The 21,302-nt window shown below is 37.3% G+C and overlaps 1 protein-coding gene across 2 annotated transcripts in view; it reads right to left on the bottom strand.

Annotated features, from left to right (window-relative positions):
* Positions 1-21,302, bottom strand: part of PPARGC1A (PPARG coactivator 1 alpha) — a 651,434-nt gene that overhangs the window by 34,011 nt on the left and 596,121 nt on the right. For both annotated transcript variants that reach the window (XM_053577580.1, XM_053577579.1), the window contains 5 exons: positions 9,679-9,873; positions 7,174-7,296; positions 6,093-6,297; positions 2,149-2,194; positions 1,966-2,039 (listed from right to left, as the gene is read on the bottom strand). In XM_053577580.1, the coding sequence (XP_053433555.1) occupies positions 1,966-2,039; positions 2,149-2,194; positions 6,093-6,297; positions 7,174-7,296; positions 9,679-9,873 (643 nt within the window). The remainder of the gene's footprint in view (positions 1-1,965; positions 2,040-2,148; positions 2,195-6,092; positions 6,298-7,173; positions 7,297-9,678; positions 9,874-21,302) is intronic.

The raw sequence follows: 21,302 nt of genomic DNA, 5'->3' as shown, positions 1-21,302 counted from the left end.
TGCTAATGAGATTATTAATAGAAATACCTCTTTTGGAAAGCAATGTAGTAAAATAATGTAGCAGATATCCCCCAAGATATTTATATGCTTATTTTCAGAATTAATAACAATTAAGATTCTATTTTGAGAAAGTAAGATTAGAAAATTTGTGAACAAAGATTTTTACTGCAGTGCTATTTCAAAATAACAATACTTTAAAACAATCTAAATATATAACAATGAGTGTATGATTAAATACATGTTGATCTGACTACTCAAAGTAGTATTATACAGTGCTCTAATAGCCTGAGAATAAAAGGTTTGTGATGATACAAAAACTTATTAAAATGTTAATGGAAAAATTAGGATGCAAAATAATATATACACACACAAAAATAATTACAAATATGTAAAAATATCCATAATGCTATGAATATTTTATGTCTTAGAACTATTAATAATTTTTTCTTCTAGTTAATATTTTTGACAGTTTTTTTGGAGTAATCTTCCATTATTTTTAATCAGAGACTAATAAAAAGTGTTTCTTTCGGGCAGCACCTGTGGCTCAAGGAGTAAGGCGCCGGTCCCATATGCTGGAGGTGGCAGGTTCAAACCCAGCCCTGGCCAAAAACCACAAAAAAAAAAGAAAAAAAAAAGTGTTTCTTTCATGAAAGCCTGGTATTGGTATCATAGCAGAAGCTCTCATCCTTCTCCCAGAGTGACTAGTGCCCACAACATTCTGAACAATCCAACTTATTAAACTCCTCCCAGCTGGCTTTTACCAAGAGCCACAGTAGTGTATTTTCCCTAACAAGTTAATGTCCTTGACAGAAATTATCTAAGATGGTAAATATTATGTAAATGAATGATGCATGAGAATGAAAAAGTCATTTCTATGAAAAGATACAATTAATATACCCTCCTAAAAGAAGTACTGTCAGATTCGCTATGGATGGGTGGTATTGAAAAATGTTGGAAAAAAATCGTAAACATTTTGAAAGACTTTGCACTTTACCATACAAATGTCTTTAATCTTTCCCATTGAATTGGAAGAAATGAAAGTGGATACCATCTATGATTTATCATTAGTGCGGTTTGTACAAAAAAGGCAGTCCTCAGCACACTTAAACTCTCTGCCCTCTTCCCAAAAATTGAATATTTGAATGTATATTTATGTGTTTTAAGCCAAAGTAAAATGACAAAATTGTACATGCTTCAATCAACATTTTAAATAAACTCAAGAAGGCCTCTTGTGTATATAATATATACACACAAAAGATATTTCTAATCATATACGTAAGTCATAAATGGTGGTGTGTGTGATGTATTTAAAGAATAATGTTACATATTTGCTTATAAGTGGATATATGTGTGTATGGGTGTGTTTGCAGAAAAAGACACATTTGTATATATGTGTATATATATACGAGTCTGCATACACACACACACACACACACACCACAGAATTAACTACTGTATGGCTTGACCAAATCATGCAATCATGCAAGAGACCTTTCATAAGGAGGTAATTTAGCAAATTCAAAGTGTGAAATTAAACTTAGCCACAATGACCACTGCGTATAGGCACCATAGTTCTGGTTGAGAACATCTTGTTTAACTCACTGTTCCTTTATCCTTATCAGCAAAGGCCAGAGCTAAGGAATTTCTTGTTCAGACATCCTAAGATTCACTTTCTGGTAGGGTTCAAGTACCTAAACCTAAAGCACTTCATTCAAAAGCACCATTTACAGGCAACTCAAAAGTTTGCCTATGAACTGTCCCATTACTCCAAGTTTTTTAAGCACTTCAGTACTTTTTTGTTTTTGTTTTTTAATATGCAACTAAAAATAGTTTCAAGTAGCTTCTTACCCAGTTTTGTTTGTACTCTTTGTTGATTTCATTAATCACATAAAGAATACACTCTATTATCGAATTTTAATGTTTTTTCAAACACACTCTAAGTTCCGAGTGAAATGTAAGGCTCACCTGCAGTTCCAGAGAGTTCCACACTTAAGGTTCGCTCAATAGTCTTGTTCTCAAATGGGGAACCCTTGGGGTCACTGGAAGATATGGCACATTTATAAAAACAAACTGAAATGGAGTTGCTGTAGCCAAATGTATTAGAACCCCCTTCCCTTTCTGAAAATGGTTACATTTCTTAATACTTACTTTGGTGACTCTGGGGTCAGAGGAAGAGATAAAGTTGTTGGTTTGGCTAAAGGGGAAAAAAAAAGAAACTAATTATGAAATATTGTCTTTTAGATTTCTTTCTATTACTGTCAAGTTGGAGACACAACAAGGAAACTGTTAAGACTAAACTAAGAAAATCTCCGAATATTGGATCAAAATCAGACATAATACTAAAATAAATTCCAAACAACATTTGCATCAGTCAACTATCATTCGAAAGCATATATACAAAAACAGATTTTTCCCAAAAATGTACCTTCCCTGTTAAGGATACCAAATTTGCATGACACCATCAGAGAGAAATAATGTTTTCTGTTTTAATTTGGAATACAGTACACGGTTAGTTTAGACAAGGAAACAGCAGAGTAACTACAAGGTGACAGAACGTTATGAATATTCAGTTGATTTTACTTCTAAAATGTAAAATTTTATATCTAGCCCTGAGAATAGGTTATTTCTATGAGGCCAAAGCTCAAGCAATAACCATTCTGCTCACTGAAAATCAATTGAGAGATTATGACAAATCCTTGGCATTGACCCAGATGGCTTAAAAGGGGTTCTGATCCCCAAATCTGATTGACAACTAAAGTAAGATACGATGTGTATTAGTTGAGAGATTTACAGACTTGTTAAAAAAGCTCACTATTTCCTTTTGTGCTTTCCTAAATCTTACCTCCTACAGGAGGCATTTCTCAATAATGAAGGGTGGAGTAAGAATTTTCTCCCTCCAAAATTTCAATTGCTTCTCCATGGCAATCTTATATTTTGAACAGAAGGAGGGGAAAGTATGATGAGAAATGAACTTGGGATACACATTACCTATGTACTTACATATGGAGATACATTTATATGTATGTAAGTTTATGTCAATTTTTTTCTCATTAAAATACTTTCAGAAGGTCAATACCTAGTCATTTATGCAATAAAACTTAAAGAGGTGAAACCCAAACAATCTTTAGAATAAATTTTCTTATTTTATGGATGAAGATACTGAGACCCAAAGATGGCGAATAGTATTCCCAGGGCTATAAAACTCGTTACTCATAGAGTTGGCCAAGGTTCTCTTGCCTTTCTCCTATTATCAAAAGGAATCGCATTCAACAGACTTACAAGTAAATTAATCAACCCCAGTAATTAAGGTCCTTTAAAATGTGAAAAAAACTTTTGTTGTCCAAATTAGCCTGAAATTAGGTACTTCACTTGAATAAATAGTATTAGCATATATAATTTGTAAATTTAGATTGAGTTTTTAAACAAGTGACTGGTATACTATCTATCCGATGTGCATCCAGGAAGGTAAAGCTCATGGGGTCTCCTACAAATTAAATATATTGATTGATTGGCTTTTTCATATAGAGAGATAAATAGGCTGATTTTACATTACTTTTTGAGTATGTTCAATGTAACGAGTCTTTCAAAGAGAATACCTTTATGGGGGAACTTTATCAACTTTTTTGGAGCTCAGCTTAATAATTCATATAGGTTCTATAGAAAATATAACCAGACATGAACCATGTGGTATGTCACACAATAAATGTTTATTGAACGTCAGTCACTGGAATTCCAGTTTTCAGAAGGTTGCATAGACCATCTAAAATGCTCACAGGAAGACTTCAAAATTTTGATAGCTGGGTACAGGAACCAAGGGCAATGGAAAGAGAGAGGTCAGTAGGAGTTATATTGAATGGGACCAAAAGCATGAAACCCACAGGATGGGACAGTCCCCAAATTGCACACAGAATCCAATCCCTGGGTAAACCTAGGCTCTCAAACGCTCCTAGGAAAATTAATTTCACGCCCTGGGAGTTTAATCCACACTGTTCAGATGACCTGTAGAGCAGAGACTGGGAGGGTCCTTGAGGGCATGAATACGTCTTTTTCATGCAGATTATGATATTTTTGGATGTAAAAATGAATACAGGGGACACCAACACATACCAAAGTCACCCAAAGGAACCGAAAAGAGCCTGACCGAAAAGAGCCTGACTCTGAAATGTTACGAAGAACATACAGGAAGTCTCATGAGAAAAAAATACAACACATTAACAAAGATAACTTCAGTAGAACCTTAGTAGATCTAAATATTCATATATTTTCTACTTTTAAATTCTGAATCATAATTTAAATAATCTCTGAAGCGGGACATTCATTGATTATTAACAGCTAACATGTTACATTTCTTTTAGGCCTTTCATAACTATAAATTTTTTTAAATTTTATTTATTTAGTGGTTAACAGGCTTCATTCTGTTCTTTATACCTTGCCACAGATATGTGCCTTTAGAAAAAAATCTATATAGAACTGTCTCACCTAAGGAATTGTGCCCCCAGAGGGACCCATGTAATTCTTGACAGCCATGATTCATTAAAAGTTTTCAGTAATATTTATGGGTGAGTGTAAAATATAAAATGGCCTCAAACTCCAGAAAAGATCAACTAAAAACACAATACAAAACAAAACCAACCCACAAACAAAAAAAACCACCGAAGAGCTTTAAAACATGTGCTACCAGGCTGGGGTCACGGATTACAGGGTTTCATGGAGTTCAGGACGTCAAGTTCAGCTATAGAAAATGAATGCGTGGTCAGGGTGAAGTGGACAGCAGCCCAGGAATTATTCCAGTCCCTCCCTACCATGAGCCTGATGGTGTCTGGTTACCAGTGGCCTACAACACCAATGAGACGCACAGCACAGTGGTTCTGCTCTAGGAGAAACTACGACAGAGCTTGTGATGAAGACCCAATCAGGGCAAAGAGATCTTCGAAAGAACTGGGTCTATTTTGCTGAACTGACAGCAAGCAGTGGATGGTGGACTTGAGATATCTACCAGTAAAAAACTAATCGAGAACCAATTTAAAATATTAAAGGAAGGTTCCTGAAAATTCTGGGCTAATGGTGATGGAGGGATAAGGTAAATTCAATGCATTGGAAAAGATAACGCTTATTAAAATCAGCAGCATCAATGGCAAACAAATGTGAAATGACCATGGTTCAAAGCAGGACAGAGCATACCAATCTGCAGCTAACCGGGGAACTTGGGGAAAACAAAAGGAGAAAAACAAGAAGCAGATATTTATAATTGTTACTTTAGAAGATGCCTACTTTCACCATTATGTTCGCAGTAGAGGTAAAACAGAAAAAGCTGGCACGTTTTAAAGCAACAGCTACTTTCAACAAGCATTCTTGGGACCTCTAGGACTACCACATTTTGAGGAGGAAGAATCAAAAAGAAACAAAATTATATGTTTTCCAAGAGAGGGCTTCCCCAAATCATCTTGATCTGCCTGAGAAACCTCAGCCTTCTAGCAATGTAAGGGGATGATAAAAATCAACCCAAATGTTTAGCTTCATCTAGGCAATTTTTTTTTTTTAAATAGAAAGAAAAAATAATCAGGAATTTCCAAATCCTTATTTACCAAATAAAATCTGTGAGCCTAGCATGGGGTCTGAATAAAAGAAGAAGAATGCGTTTAATAATCAGGAGAGGCTGCATAAATACTATTTACTACTGCTTTAGGTATACGCAGCAAATCAGCAATGCTTCGTTTTTTCCATTACTGGAGAAGAAAAAATAAAAGCTCTTTAATGAAATGGTTAGCTCAGCTTGCACATAACTTCAATTATCTCAGCAATTCAGAGATTTATATAAACCTCATGTGACGTTGCAATTCCTCCCCACCTGGCTAGCATTTCAGGTGCCTTTTGGTGTTTGGGAATTAGACTGTGTATCAGCTGAATAGGATACGTTCAACATGTATCCGGGGAAGGATTTTTCCCCCTTCTCCAATAATAAAGTGCTGAATTCCCTTTCCAGAGAGACGCTGATGGGATAGAAGCGAGAAGGCTCTGCGTTCTCAGACCTTGCTCTGGCTGCCTTTGCCTCTGGCATCGTCGCCAGCAGCGCAAGGTGGTCCCCAGCCTACCTTGTAGATGTTGTGACTGCGATTGTGTGTGGGACTTCTTTTTGGAGGTACATTTGTCTCTGCTGCTGTTTCTGTTCTCTGTGGGTTTGGTGTGAGGAGGGTCATCGTTTGTGGTCAGATATTTGAGAAGCTCTGAGCAGGGACGTCTTTGTGGCTTTTGCTGTTGACAAATGCTCTTCGCTTTGTTGCTCCATGAATTCTCAGTCTTAAAACCAAGGCATCGAGAAAGCTAAAATTAGTGAACTGAACCTTATCAGAATGGATATAGGTTTTCTGAAGAGATGAGATTTTCAATGAAGTGTTCAGTCTAAGTGTACTAGATCTATGAGCTGTGAATAATTGTTTGCAGAACAAGGCAAGAAAATTACATTTAAAATTCCTAAATGACATTTATGCAGCGTTTTATTTCATTTCTCCTACATTTCAACGTTCCTACTCAGCAACATGTAACTAACAAGACCCTACAGCACCTTTACTGGGAATAGAAAAAAAAAAAAAAAAGCCGGTTTAAACCTTAATTTGCTGCTGATTGCTGAAGCCCAGTACTCACAAGTCTCTTAAGTACCCCTTGATGCCCCGTTTTCACTCGCAGTGAATGGCAAGACAAACATTGTTTAATACAGCCTGCTAACCGAATTATGCCATTGCCAGCATTCTATTCAATTAATGGCAGAGATAGATCTTTCACGGTGACTCCAAAAGCAATTTTTCTCTGTTAGACAGCTGGCCACACAGTAATCCTGCATCTTCAAGGCACTCGTAGCTAACACCAGCCTATCAGCAAATGTTATTGTAGCCTGCACTGCTGCATGTATTAATAAAGTGGCCAGGACCAACAGACAGGGGTACCGCCATTGCAAACATTTAAAGTCAAGGCATAAATGAGCCCTGCCTACTTTCAAGTGGCTCAAGTGCTGCTTTGGGACTCCCCCATCCCCCATTTCATAATCTGATTCCCCAGTATAAAGCAGCTACAGGGTCCTACAAGAATGAACAGCATATAAACCTATTGTTCACTTTGTAATTTCAGGCAAAATCCCTTTGTTCCCTCGCCCTTGCATTAAAAAGTTAACATTTGTACCTTGACAACTGCAGCGTTTGTTCTGATCCTGTGGTTATGGTTTGCATGGTTCTGGGTACTGAGCCCACTGCATTCATTATAACTTAGCTGAGTGTTGGCTGGTGCCAGTAAGAGCTTCTTAAGCTGGAAACATTACCAGGGAAGGGGAAGAGCAAGAAAAGTTATGCATCTTTTAAGCATCAGGATAAGTCATTAAAATTTTAAACTTAATTCATGATAATGATAAAAATTAATTCTATCACTCTTTAATTATATCACACCTTAGCACAAGAGTGCTAAAGGAAACATATTTTTAAGAAAGTATGAAAAAATTTGGCATTATACTGCCAACTATGAACCATATTTCCTTTTTCCCCAAGTCTATTTGTAGAATTATATGCACCAAGCATAAAAATGCAAACATGTCAATTATGTAATTCACAATGCTCAAAAATAGAAGGGAAACCTAAACATTCAACCATAAGGGATTATGTAGTAAATTAAACTAGGTATTGTTTTTCTTAAACTTTTTTTTTCTTTTTTTTTTTTTTTTTTTGGTAAGGCAGAAAGATCATCCCAGGGAGGCACCTGTGGCTCAAAGGAGTAGGGCGCCAGCCCCATATACCAGAGGTGGTGGGTTCAAACCCGGCCCCAGTCAAAAACTGCAAAAAAAAAAAAAAAAAAAAAAAAAAGATAGAAAGATCATCCTAAATCAACTTCCAAATCTCTACTACTACTAGGTGAGTTAAAAAAAAAAAAAAGCCGCCTAGCTAAATGAAGACTTGGGAATGGAGAATGGAAAATAGCTACACATTTCCTCTTCAAAAACTCAAATAAGTCAAATAAATGAAAGAGTTTGGGATGCTTTGAACCGTGTTTTACAGCCAAATATATAAACTGAAAGAACGGTTGGGATAAAAGAGTGGCTATCACTGATTTCAGAAAGGACAAAAACGATTTGTAAGTAGAGTCCCTGCTGGCACGTCAGGAGATGTGGGTTCTGTCACAGCAAAGCATTCACTGTCTCTTGACCCATTTCTGCATTTGCCTGCAGGACCCTCGGGACCACCCTGTCCTGACGTGCAGTGTATCTCTGGGTCAACACCCTTCCCACTTCAATGACACAGTCTAGTATCAATGCAAAGACAGCAGAGTCCATCCAGGTAGTCGCCATGTTACAAACAAGATAGCTTCTGTGTAGGTTTGTTCTTAACTTACATTTGTATTTAAGTCAGAACAGGTACATTTACCTGTTGCCTGGGATAGCCTCTGTTTATCAGCATGAGTGGTACACCAGTCAGATGTTTGTAACTCAAGGCCTTACTGTAATAGCCCCCGTTTGTAAGTGCAAGTTGTTCGTAAGTTGGATGTTTATAATTTGGGGACTGCCTGTGCTAGATGACAAAACTAGTGACACTGACAAATGGAGACAGTAGAGAATAAGTAGGTAACAACTATTTATGGGATATTCTCCTTCAGATCAAAAACCTCAAAGTGCATAGCAATTCAAGTAGGTTCTCCCCAGGTTCACTTGGAGTTCTTTTAACGTGAAAAACTTAGAGACACGAGAGGACCAACCTCCACATGGCATGCCAAAGCAGTGTTAGCATTTGGAGCATGGCGTTCCATAATTTACACAGCGGGCCCTTAATTCAGATTTATGGCAAACAACAAATGGCTATCAGAGATGAGAAGAGAAACTGTGTCTTAGACCTAATGAAATTCCGATCAAGCACTGCATTAAGAAGAAAATTAAGTCTTCATTGCCTAGCATAAATTTAAGTAACTTAGGTTGCAAATGTGCTATTATTTTCAATCCTTATAGCAAATATGGATCCAGAGTCTTAAAATATTGCATATCCCTTGATCTACCAATTCTTTTTTTAATTTTTTTGATCTACCAATTCTATATCTATAATTGCATGTGTAAGAATAAAATTGAAAATATGTCAATTAACATCTAATTCATAATAGTGAAAAAATAAGAAAAAAAACTGTAAATATTCAACCCTAAGGCATTGCTTAAAAAATTAGAACTTCTCCATATGATAAAATACTGCAGAACCAAGAAAATTATGCATATATTTAAAATTTTACCAACATGTTTACAATATATCATAAACTAAAGAAATTTCAGTTTCTTTTCATTCTTCCACGACTAAAGAAATTTCAGTCATTTTTATATGAGAGGCTATTTGAAATTACAGGTGAATGTTTTGTTTCTTCTTTTTAGTTTTCAACATTTTATAAGTTCTTATCATGAACATCAATAATGCCAAGAAATAAAAATACACACACGTAAACAGCAAAAGATAGGGAAAACACTGCAGTAAGACCACATATAGACCTGTGTTATCAATAATTTTAAACAGAGAATCATAGAATCTGCAACTCTGAGTGTGCTTGGGGATTGTTTTGGCCTCAATCTAAATTAAAAATCTGAACTTTATTGTTGCTACATCATACCCAGGCAGAAGGTAGCCAGAGGCAGCTCTGGCTCCTGCAAACAGTAGGAGAAGTTCTTACCAGAGATGGCTCTTCTGCCTCCTGAGGCGGGGGGGTGCCCTCAGGCATGGAGGAGGGACTGGCCTCGTTGTCGGTGGTCACGTCTCCATCTGTCAGCGCGTCAAAGGAGGGCAATCCGTCTTCATCCACGGGGAGACTGTCCAGGGTCTCTGTGAGGACTGCTAGCAAGTTTGCCTCATTCTCTTCATCTATCTTCTGCAAAAACAGAAAAAACAGAAGATGCCTTGAGTGAATTGACAGGGGACGTCGGTATTTCTCAGCATAGGCAGAATCTCTTTAGCCAAGTCAGTATACCCCACCTGAAATCCCATGTGCCTACTCCAGGACACAAAGATCATGTCTTCCTCAAACCCCAAGTTCATTTCTGGTCCAAACCACACAATGAATGAAGACCTCTACTGTACCAATCTCTCTGATTGTTGAGCCATCCGATATAACTATTTGCTATGTCAGTGCTTAAAACAGTGTATAGGACTGTCTCATTCTCATTTTCCACCTGCCCTTGTCTTTTTCCCTAACTAAACAACATGATTTAGAGACCCTCGGGGCTTGAGAGAATCTTAACCATCATCTATTTCATCTTGAGATACAGTGTTTGGATCTCTTGTACAGCATACCCCCCAAAATGTTTAGATAAACTTCTGTTTGAACAGCACCAGAAACTGAAACTATTCTACAAGAAACTATACACTTTCATGGTTTCAATTATAATCTCATCACTGAACACTCCAAAATCATTTATTTATTTCTCTCCCTGACATCTCTCCCAACTTTAGCCATAAATCTCTAACTGCCGACTGGACATTTCTACTTTGTAATAGCACCCTCATCTCAAAAGCTGAAACTTTGGACACTTCACAACAAAATTGCTATTGGTTGACTTTAGTTTGGGTAACAATCTTCCAACTTCAACTCTCAAACTACTGTGACTCCTTTTTATTTGATCAGTCACTAAGTAGAGATTTGCTTTGAAGTGTGTCTTAAATGCCTTCATTTAATGCAGTGGCCATTAGAGGCCTCCTCTAAATGCATTCTAACTTGTTTTCTCACCTCCCAGATTCATTCCCACCAACACGACCCAAGGCAACAAATCTTCAACCATTCATTCCACAAACATTTCTGAACATCTACTTTGTGCCAGCACCATAGACGTTGTCAGAGACACAGTGAAAAACAAGACAAAACCTGCCCCTCTAAGAACTCTCTGGTGGAAAGGAAGAAGCTATAAACAATTTATTATACAAGACAATATTTATTTCATTACTGTGTACCAAAAGGCTCAAGGATTTCCAAACTGGAGATTATGTATTTTGTTTACAGAGCAATGTGTTATAGTCCATGGGTAGGGACAACCGGTACCAACCAGTACCAATGCTAGGAAGTTAAGGGTTTCTTGTTGAATAATCCCTTGATCTACATTTATTGCCAACAATATACACTGTGCAGATCATTTTTTTTCTTCTTTTGGCACTTCATGTTGTTTGTCCAGTTTTATTTATTTCTCTCCCTGACATTTCTCCCAACTGTTTCCAAATCTGCTTTTCTAAGTTGTGCATGCTATGACATTAACAATATGGGCTAAATTATCCCACACAGATTTTATTACAAAACGCACCTAAGCTACTGACATCTACTGAAGCCAGCAGTGCCCTCACTTCCTGCTCTCCAGCAATGAACTCCAGTTAATTGACCTGACAAAATTACAAGAATCACAAAATAAGACAGCTAATCAGAAAATCAAATTGCATTACTGGAGAAATTAGGCAGGCCTTTATCACGTATACATTCTATTTTCACATAAAAATTGTTTTCCCTCATGACTGATCAGTCTCCACCCAGGGATAAAACTATAGACTTCTTTTTCTTTTGAATTCAAGAGGCCAAGAAGAGCCATTTGTACTCATGGCGGACTTCAATGGGCATTTTTTTTAAATTGCATAATGCATCTCCATAAAGCCCTGGATTTGAGGTTGTGAGTCAAATATTTTAGGCACAATGTGGTGTGACAACTACATGGACTTTAATAGACTTTAATGCAGGAGGTAATTTTTAATCATAAGGGCTAAACTGTTCACTTCAAAATGGTGCCACCTACTATCATAAACTGACTGAGGCCTTAAAATCCAAATTGCCTAATTCAGTAACTAAAAGGTATTAAACACCTTTGGCCCAGTTCTTCAATCTACCACCTTTCCACTGTGTCTTTTGAGGGACCCTGTCCATGTCATCGTAACAATAAAGTTACTGAAATGATTTGGGCCCCAATTCTTCAATCTATAGTCCTTCAACTACACCTTTTGGAGGACTCTGTTCATGTCATCATAATAACAAAGATATTGAAATGATTTTCCCTTATCTTCTGCTCAGAAGCATTATCAGGCATCCAAAGATTTTAAACATCTCCTTTTTAGATTTTCCCACATGGCAAAAATCAAATTCAGTTAGCTGTTCTGAATAAAATTACATTTAAGTTAAATACGTATTATTTTAAGGCATCTCAAAATCATGAGATTTGCACTACTATAAATATTTCCATGTTATCTAATAAAATAATTTTTGAAAATATATCAAACATATATGCACACACAGACACATACATGTACTTTTTAGTAAGCTGGATGTTTTTTCCAGATATCTCATTTTTCTAAAAGGCTTATTTCACTGAAGTTCAAAATTAGCTCAAGAAAATAGTTAAGAATGCTTACCAATAAATGGATAATTTTGTTTACTCCGATTTAAATTTTGTGTTTGGCTTTCCAGCAATACTACAAGCTGCTATTTGCCTTCAATCACCTAATACAATAGTTCCTTAGCTCTATCCCTAGTGTAAACAAACTACGATAATTCCAATCAAGCCAAAAATGACAAAGAACACTTAAATTAACTAGTTTTCTTCAATTTCTTTTAATAAGTCTGTGTGAATGTATACCTAATACAATGGCAGAAATATTGGAGCTTGATAATGTCATAATTAATTTATGAGATCTGATTAAGCCACCAACTATTTTAATTCTTCTCTCTACGGAAGGGGAAGGAAGGATTTGTGGGCTGAGAAATCGGCATGGTGGGCGTGTGTGTGTGTGTGTGTGTGTGTGTGTGTGCGCGTGCGTGCACATGCGCGCTTGGATATGTGGGTAGGGAGGGCTGGTGTTCATTAGAAATGGTTATTAAATATTTTTATAATCATCCTTATACTTGGGTGACTCAGAGAGATGTTCAAGACCATTTATTTTAATAAAGTTTTTTCTTGAATTAAGGAAGGATAAAATATTACTGTTTCAAAGTCTCTGTGTTTTCTTTAATCACATAAGGCTAGAAAGAAAGTGTGGTATTTACTAACGATGCTTGTGTATCTAAAGCTCAACAGATACTCTTGCATGTAAAGTTGAAGGGACTTTGCCCCTCACTGTGGCAATTTCAATTAGTTTAGTGCGAGTTTCAACCAATACCCCAGAGTAGGCAATGGATGTGACAAAGAGGACTGTTAAACAATTAATGTTGCTTTCTATTATTGCTTCAGTCCCAATTTACAGAGCAAGTAAGTCCAAGTCACTGCAGATGAAGCACATTGGCCTACTAACACATGTCTGTTCACAGGTGACAGCGTATGGACACACGTCAGTCAGGAAAATGACATTGCAAGATGACCTTCCAGCGACTTGGCTCTGATCCTGCTTTTTAATTGTCTGAAATTACTATTTTACAAGAAACAAACTTGTTAGCTCCATTCAAGTTTTAAGAAGCCAGGAAAAGCAAGACAGAGAAGTGAAGAAGAAAGGTCAGATCACCAGTTGATAGTGATCTGCTGCTATAGGACTAAGCTCAGTCTTGAGACTGGCAGCGGAGGGAAAGGGAAGGTAGAAAACAGGCCAACAGGCATTTCCACGGTTGAGCTCTGTGGCTATCAAACAGCATTTCCCACGGCGGGTGTCAACATCAGTTTTTCCCTTACACAATGCAATTCTTCCCACCTAAATAAAGGTCTGTGTGACTGTAACACCTTATTCTCCAAGGGTCCTTCAGGAAGAAAGAAGGCACATCCGTAAAAGCTCACTCAATAAGTAAGAGCTTCCAGTGACAGATAATACACAGTATTATACTAACGACACAACATTTAGAATCTGCAACAATTCCTAAGCATTGCTGTGTCATTAATAAATGGTAGTTCAGAAGAGTCAACAAAATTAGAAGGCTCATCACTGCTTTTGGGGGATGCTGGCCCCTCTATGAATGACCTGCACTAGTCTGACATAATTAAAAAGGCACAAATTATAGAAAATAGATTCTGCCCCTCTGGGTGCCCAGGGCTGCCTCAAAATTATAATTCTGGACCCCTCTACAGCATCCATGTCTTCCTCCTTTGTGAGCGGTTATTAAAAGGATTTCCTAACTGGTTATACATCGTGGAGCAGACAGTGGATTCCACTCACCCAGCTGCACACTGAGGGGGAATAAACCCACTAACTCGAGGAGAGGAGGGACTCTACGATGCTAACCAACCCCTGAAGGGAGAAACTCCAAGTGAACACTGCATGGGGTATCCCAGAGATTTTTAAACGCAGGCTATTATGAAAGGCCCATGCCCTGCTTAAGTTAGTAATTGTTTCTGCATCTTGTAGAATCGCAATTACACTCCACGTCCCCGGATTCTCACACTCGCTTGATCTCTGTTTGATAAAAATAGTTTAATAGCCATTTAATCACAGCTTCATTATCTTGGCTCTCTTAATGTGAATTGGGCCAGGAGAGTGCTGGCTCCGTCATTATTCAAATCATCAATAAGAAGGAAATCGTGGGCTCTTTTTATCATTCATTAATCAGTCTCAGTATCTTAGGTACTGTTTACTCAGAGATCAGTCTGTCTGAGAGGTTGCTGAACCTCTCTGAGCCTCTGTTTTATTCCGATACAAAATTTCACATTACTATTCACCTAATTCCTACTATGGAATTGTTTTGCACTGGCAATTAAAAGAAAGAAAAAGAATTGACGAATGCTCACAAATTATAAGCGTTTATAAGTGTTTTTAGAGTATATGTCCATTGTCTTGACTACTCATATTTGAATTCATTCTTCCAACACAATCTACTGCCGACTTTGAGCACTGGGCCAGCTTCCCCCAAATACCCAGCATGCCCTGGGCTTCCTCCTCCCCCTGCTGATTTGGAAACAGCTAATGAAGACAAAATTAACTCCTACTTTAAGTGAGGCCTAATTAGGAAGGGAAATCTGCTAGAGTCACATCTGGTAATGTATTCCGAAGCCAAATATAAATGGCATTTTTGGATTATCCACTATTTTGGATTATTTGTTCCACTAGGCCCCACCAGGAGTTCAAATAACTAAATAGGGAAGTGACTTTTATAATAGATGCAGGAGTTCAAATAAGAAATACATACTAGGCCACAGATAACCCTTTACAAATCTTCACACACAAATCTCTGTACCCCAGTGTCACATACAAATCCACAAAAACTGTGTGCAGACACATATTAATCTTGGTTTTAATGTATCAAGTTTGAGTCCAGATTTGCAAGAAGCTGAGTTTAAAATTTTTAAAAAATCTAAGTAGTTTTTCTGAAATGAAATTAAAAATAACTGTCTAGACTAGACCACTGAAATAGAATTTGAGGTTTTTAGAACTTGTTTTTTTCTGTAGACCATCATAATCAGGACAGACACCCCTTCCCTGCTTCTTGGTTGAACATGTCCACTAGAGGTGGTCTGAGTCTTTGATGAAGAAGCTGTTAAATATTTTGAATATCCAACTTCAAACAATTCTATTTCCTTCTTTCATCTCTTTTTCTCCTTTAACTTTCTACAATGCACTGTAGTTTTTCTTGCTTCTCAGACATGTCTGCCGTCCTTCTCACACACCCAACAGAAAATGGGTGGGACTCCCATAGCACGCTGCATATTGGATCCTCGCTCCTACACCACCGAGTAGGATAAATCCCTGCAATAGCCAGCTGACTAGTCTTTATACTATGGAATACAAGCCTTCAAAAATGGGATGGACACTTGAAGATGGAAGGAAAAAAATGATATTAAGAACTCTCAAGCATATATGTGCAACAGAAAACTCATCCAGACAATCAATAGTGCCTTGAGTTCCATTATATATTACAAAATACCTTTGTGTCTATCTATTTCTTACAAATGCCCTACAAGTTAGCTTATTCTGATTTTGCTCCCTGGAGTGATAAACACACTTCGTGGTACTATATTTGCTCTGTTGGATGCCAAAGTAGCTGGAATTGGGGGGCTAGTAGAAAAAAGACAAATTTTAATTTGATTCCCTGGGTAAGTCCTAAAGGGCATACAGGCTACTTAAAATATCATGTACATAAATATGCATATTTGCACTATACCCCACATAAAGCACACATATTTAAAGCGGAATCTATGTTCAAGCATGCCATAATGCCTTCACGCATCCTCACATATTTAATTGTGGTGGTATATAGTAAAGATGCAATACAAATGAATAAGAATAATAACTAAAATGACTAACCCGTCCTAAGAATGGAAGAAGATGTGACTTTTCATTCTTGTTGGTCATGGTGTTACTTCCTCTGTAATCGTTACCCCCAGCAGATTTATCTTTCTTAATAATGTTTAGTTTAAGCTATGATGTGAAATTAGTTGTGTTCACTTCACATATACTAAGCGATAAGCCATCGCAGAAGCTAGTATCTCCTTGGTGGAAAAAGAAACAAATATAAACAGCCACAACTACAGAAGGGCTAATTTTGAAATTAGACTCTGGGCTCTGAATCTGTGAGAGTAACTGTATAGAACCTGAGAGCCGTACATTCTTCCTCCCAGTTATCCACTTTAACTGAGGAAAGTAAGGATCATAATTTGAGGACGAATCTTGCAGAAATAAAGCAAGAATCAAGTGGAGATAAAATGCAAGAAAAATTAAAGAATTCTCTCTACAGATATATTTAGACCTTTGGAAAGCCATGTAATTCCCATTAATACGTATGCTCCTGTTTCAGCAGGCATAAGATTCATATTCACATCTGTCCTTTGATGCCATTCTAGCTTATGACCTTATGTGGCACCTTCATGAGTTAATAGGCATAGACTGAACATGTGAAATTCATTATTCTGGACAGATCATGTGAGCCAAAAGTGTAAATACTGAGGTTCTCTAGAAAGGCCTAGAACTCCTGGTTAATATATGAAAAGTGAGCTATTTCAATGGAAAAAATAAAAAGGGAGCTGTTTTGTGTCTATTTCTCACAATGGAAGGAGGATGGAACTGAGTTGTGGCATCAGACAGGAGGCTTCACAGTCATGAATAGAACTGATGAGGTTTAATCTTGAGTTTAAACCAGAGAGCAACTGGGCATAGTAGAAAGAACACAGGAGGTCAGGAGAACCGACCTACCTTCCGTTTCCACCCCCAGCAAGCTGCATATCCTCAAGTCACACAACTCAATGTGTGGCTACATTGCACGATCTAGAATGACAGTCCTGTGGGCTCCTAACTGGCTTCCCTGTTGTCACACACACTTGCCACCTCGCCTCAATATTCCATTCTCAACACCAAAGACTACCTGATCCCAGTAAAACCTAAGTCCTGTCTTACCCTTCTCCTGACCAAACTCTCCATGGCTTCTCATAACTTGAAGTGCAAAAGTTACTTACTAGCCCAGAATCACCAAATAATGTATCATTCAAACCAGAACAGCTTTGAGAGTAAGAGGGAAATAGCATAACTAATCAACTATCTCAGGCTAAGTACTAGACAACATCATTGGACCTTGCTGACCCCCCATCTACCCATCTGAATCTTTCCCCCGACCACTCTGATCTCTGCACCAGCCAGGCATTCCCCTCCCCAAGGCCATTGCCCTTGCTGTTTTCATCGTGCCATATGGCCAGATGGATAGGGTCCTTGAGTATTGTTAGGATACTTGGCATATAGTAAAGATGCAATAAAAAGGAATAAGAATAGTAACTAAAATGCCTAACCCGTCCTAAGAATGGAAGAAGATGTGACTTTTCATTCTTTTGGTTGTGGTGTTACTTCCTCTGTAATCTCGACCCCCAGGAGATTTATCTTTCTTAATAATGTTTAGTTTAAGCTATGATGTAAAATTAGTTGTGTTCACTTCACATATACTAACTGATAAGCCATCATAAAAGCTAGTATATTCTTGGTGGAAAAAGAAACAAATATAAACTACAGCCACAACTACAGAAGAGCTAATTTTGAAATTAGACCCTGGGCTCTGAATCTGTGGGAGTAAGTGTAATGCCCATCTCTTGTAAAAGAAGGGTTTGGGATGGGTCTTACAAACGCAGAGATTAATTTACCTCAATTCTATGGTTTGGGAGGATCCTGGAACAAATCATTAAGCAATCAATTTGCAGATATCTTGAAAAAGTCAAGATGATTTTGTGAAGAGAAAATCATGGCAGACTAACCTACCATTTGACCATGAAGGAGGGTCCGCTTATGAGAGAAAATTGAGAGAAAACAATCGACATAATCTGTCTGAACTAGAGTCAGCTTCCTCTTCCCCTACCACAGAATACGCTCATCTACAAGCTGGCAATATATTTTAATCTTAGCCAGAGGTTTAAAACTCATTAGAATCGTTGTTGTAAGGATCCATGGTAAATATTGTAATACATGATACATTTTGTGTATTTACACATATATTAAATTCCTAGCCACTATCACTAATTTTTGTAGAAAGCACACTCCAGCGTGTTTATTTATCTTATAAACACAGTGGAGACTCCCATTACGTGATCATCTGTATTAGTTTTAGGATAAAAAAGTGAAATATTGAGACATGAGAGTGACCAGTTCAAAACCTGGAGCCATTTGAAATAGTCATTTCAATGAAGCATGAATTTTTTTTTGCAATCTTCTTTAAGCAAAATAATCAGGTGCTAAGCGAAATGATAAAACAGTGCTCATCATCTCAAACCCCAGTGTCACTTTTTTTCTGTTTATTTAAACAACATCAGAGTTCTCTCAGATTAATGTAATTTTAATAAGAAAAATAATAATCTTAAATAGAAGTTAACCCTTGCTGACTGCTTCCTACATTCCCAATACTGAGTTAATTTCTTTCCTTGTGCTAGTTCATTGAAACCACCCATTTAATAACCCCATTATTAGCTCTACAATCACATGAGTAATGAGAGGAAGAGCTAGATATCAAGTCAGATACATCTGAGAAAATATTGTTCTTACCCCCTCTCTTTAGATATTGTGTGGAAGAGATTGTTAGAAGTAAAAAAGAGTGGGCATGAGCTGTTTTAATTTATCTTCCTTCATATTAGGGGCTACAACATGCGTTAGAAAGGCATGTCAGTTATTTATCAACAGATGCCGTTTCATGTTATGAAGCAGAGAAGGTTGCTTTGTAATCAATTCTCACTGTTTACTTCTGGCGGGTGTTACCTCATAGCCTGTCTTTGGTCCCACTGGGTGTGAGTCGGCCTTCCATGCACAAAGAAGAGGTTGCTTTGAAATGAATTCACACTATTTATTACTGGCGAGTGTTACCTCCCAGCCTATCTTTGATCCCCTTAGGTGTGATTTGCTCTTCTATTAGAATATCCTTCCCTTTTCCTTCTTTTGTTCATATCCTATCCCCAACCCAAAGCCCATTTTCAGCATTCTCATTTCCATGGATGTTCTTCAATACATCCAGCTTGTACTAACACCCCCAAGCTCCTAAATCCTTTATCAGAAGAACCCGGATCCCTCGATAAAAAGTGCAGATTTCTAGGCCACGTGACAGACCTCTAAATCAATTATCTCTGCATACAGTTTCTCAATTTCAGCACTGTTGCATGGTTGACATTTAGAGCCACATAATTCTTCATTGGAGGGGCTGTGCTGCACATTTCAGGCTGTTTAATAGCACCTCTGACCTCTACCATTTGCCAGTAGCACCTCCCCAATTAGGATAACCAAAATTCTCTAGATGCTGCCAAATGTCCTCTAGAGGCAAAAGCGCCCTTAGTTGAGAAAAACTGGGGAATAGTCCAGGATTCTGCAATTTTGATAAGCACCTCAGGTGATTCTGATCATCACTAAAGTCCAGGTAACTTGCTCTTTTCTGGCCGTTGAGTAGTATCTAACTCAGGATAGAATTTATGGGCATACTAGATACATTCACTCTTAACAGTGAATCTTAACATCTAGATCTTAACAGTTATTAATGACTTTTATTTATTCTAAGTGAATTCTTATTCCCAATATCTTACATTAATGTGCCTAAATGTTTTATAGCCTGTGCCTCCCTGTTGATTACATAGTATCGTTTATTCACTTCCTGAATTTCCTGTTATTAGTCCTGAGGCACCTCAGCCTTTTTTATTGATAGTAATTTTCTTACTTCAACATCTTCTGACCATCACCATTATCATAAAGTTCATTTTGGTTTTGTGGTCTATTTTATTATACAGACTACATGCTAAATGATTCTTAAGGATTTTCTTCTTTATACTTTCACAGGGTTCTTAAGCATGTCTAGACTTCTTAAGAATTTTTTTTTTAATCTCAAAATAGGCCACAAGGGCCTAACATTTTTATATTCTTATGAAAAAAGCAGTGAGGCAAGATATTGACTCTGAAGTTAGACTTCACGATTTTGGATCTATCCCTTACAAGGTGTGTGACCTTCAGCAAATTACTTAACCTCTCTGTGTCTCAAATTTTGGAAGTATATTATCCTAATACAATCTACATTGTGGGGTTGTTTTGAGAATCACCTGAGTTAATCCATGCAAATCATGTACAACATGGCCTAGTATACAATGAGTATTTATGTTTATTATTATTAATATTCTCATTGTCACCTTCATGCACTAGACTTGAGTTCAAAATAACTGAAACACAATATGAATTTTTTTTTTTAAAACATCCCATAATAAAGGGAACACTTAAGGTAAACTTTCAGGTAAGGATAGGACACAAATGAAGAGAAAAAAGAAAAACATTCTATGTAATAAAACATTTTATATTTGTTGCTGCGTATTAGCAGACTATATTAATCCTGGGAATAACTAGAGTTTTTTAGATTGGCTATGTAAGCACCAAGAATTTCCTGTTATAGTCAGTAAGTTCTCTATAAAATGGTACATTTTCTGCCGGAAAGAAATGCTTAGAAGGCACCATCCCAGAGGTCAATACTATTTGTTCATAAAGACTTAGCACCAGGAGATATGTGTGAAATTGTGCAGCTGCAGAATCCTGACACTTGGATCTATATGGTATATTAAGGTTGGGGCTGCTAAGATACAGGTGTTGTCAAATGATCTGATTACTGCAATATCCTGGCAATAATATTAGAATGAGAGAAAATTGTCTCAAGGTGGTTGGAAGCTATTCAAAGGCAAGGTGTCCTCTCTGCGAGGCCATCTAGGGTGAAGGAAATCAAAGTATGCTTCATGGTAATCCTCTGTGCCTTTCCTGTTCCTTCCCCAACAAACGAAGAACCACTTAGAATTTAGGATTGAGACTTTGACTCTTTAAGCAACTTTCATATTCTACTAAAGCACTCTGCACAGAGTAATGGGTTGTCAATAAATGCTTGCCAGATAAATACGATATGAGAAGTTCATCTTCTCCGTGACTTGGTATCTA

The sequence above is a fragment of the Nycticebus coucang genome, chromosome 23 (genome assembly GCF_027406575.1).
Source record: "Nycticebus coucang isolate mNycCou1 chromosome 23, mNycCou1.pri, whole genome shotgun sequence".
NCBI classification, from domain to species: Eukaryota; Metazoa; Chordata; class Mammalia; order Primates; family Lorisidae; genus Nycticebus; species Nycticebus coucang.
Note: the sequence above shows the minus strand (reverse complement) of the source record. Positions and strands in the feature narration are given on the sequence as shown.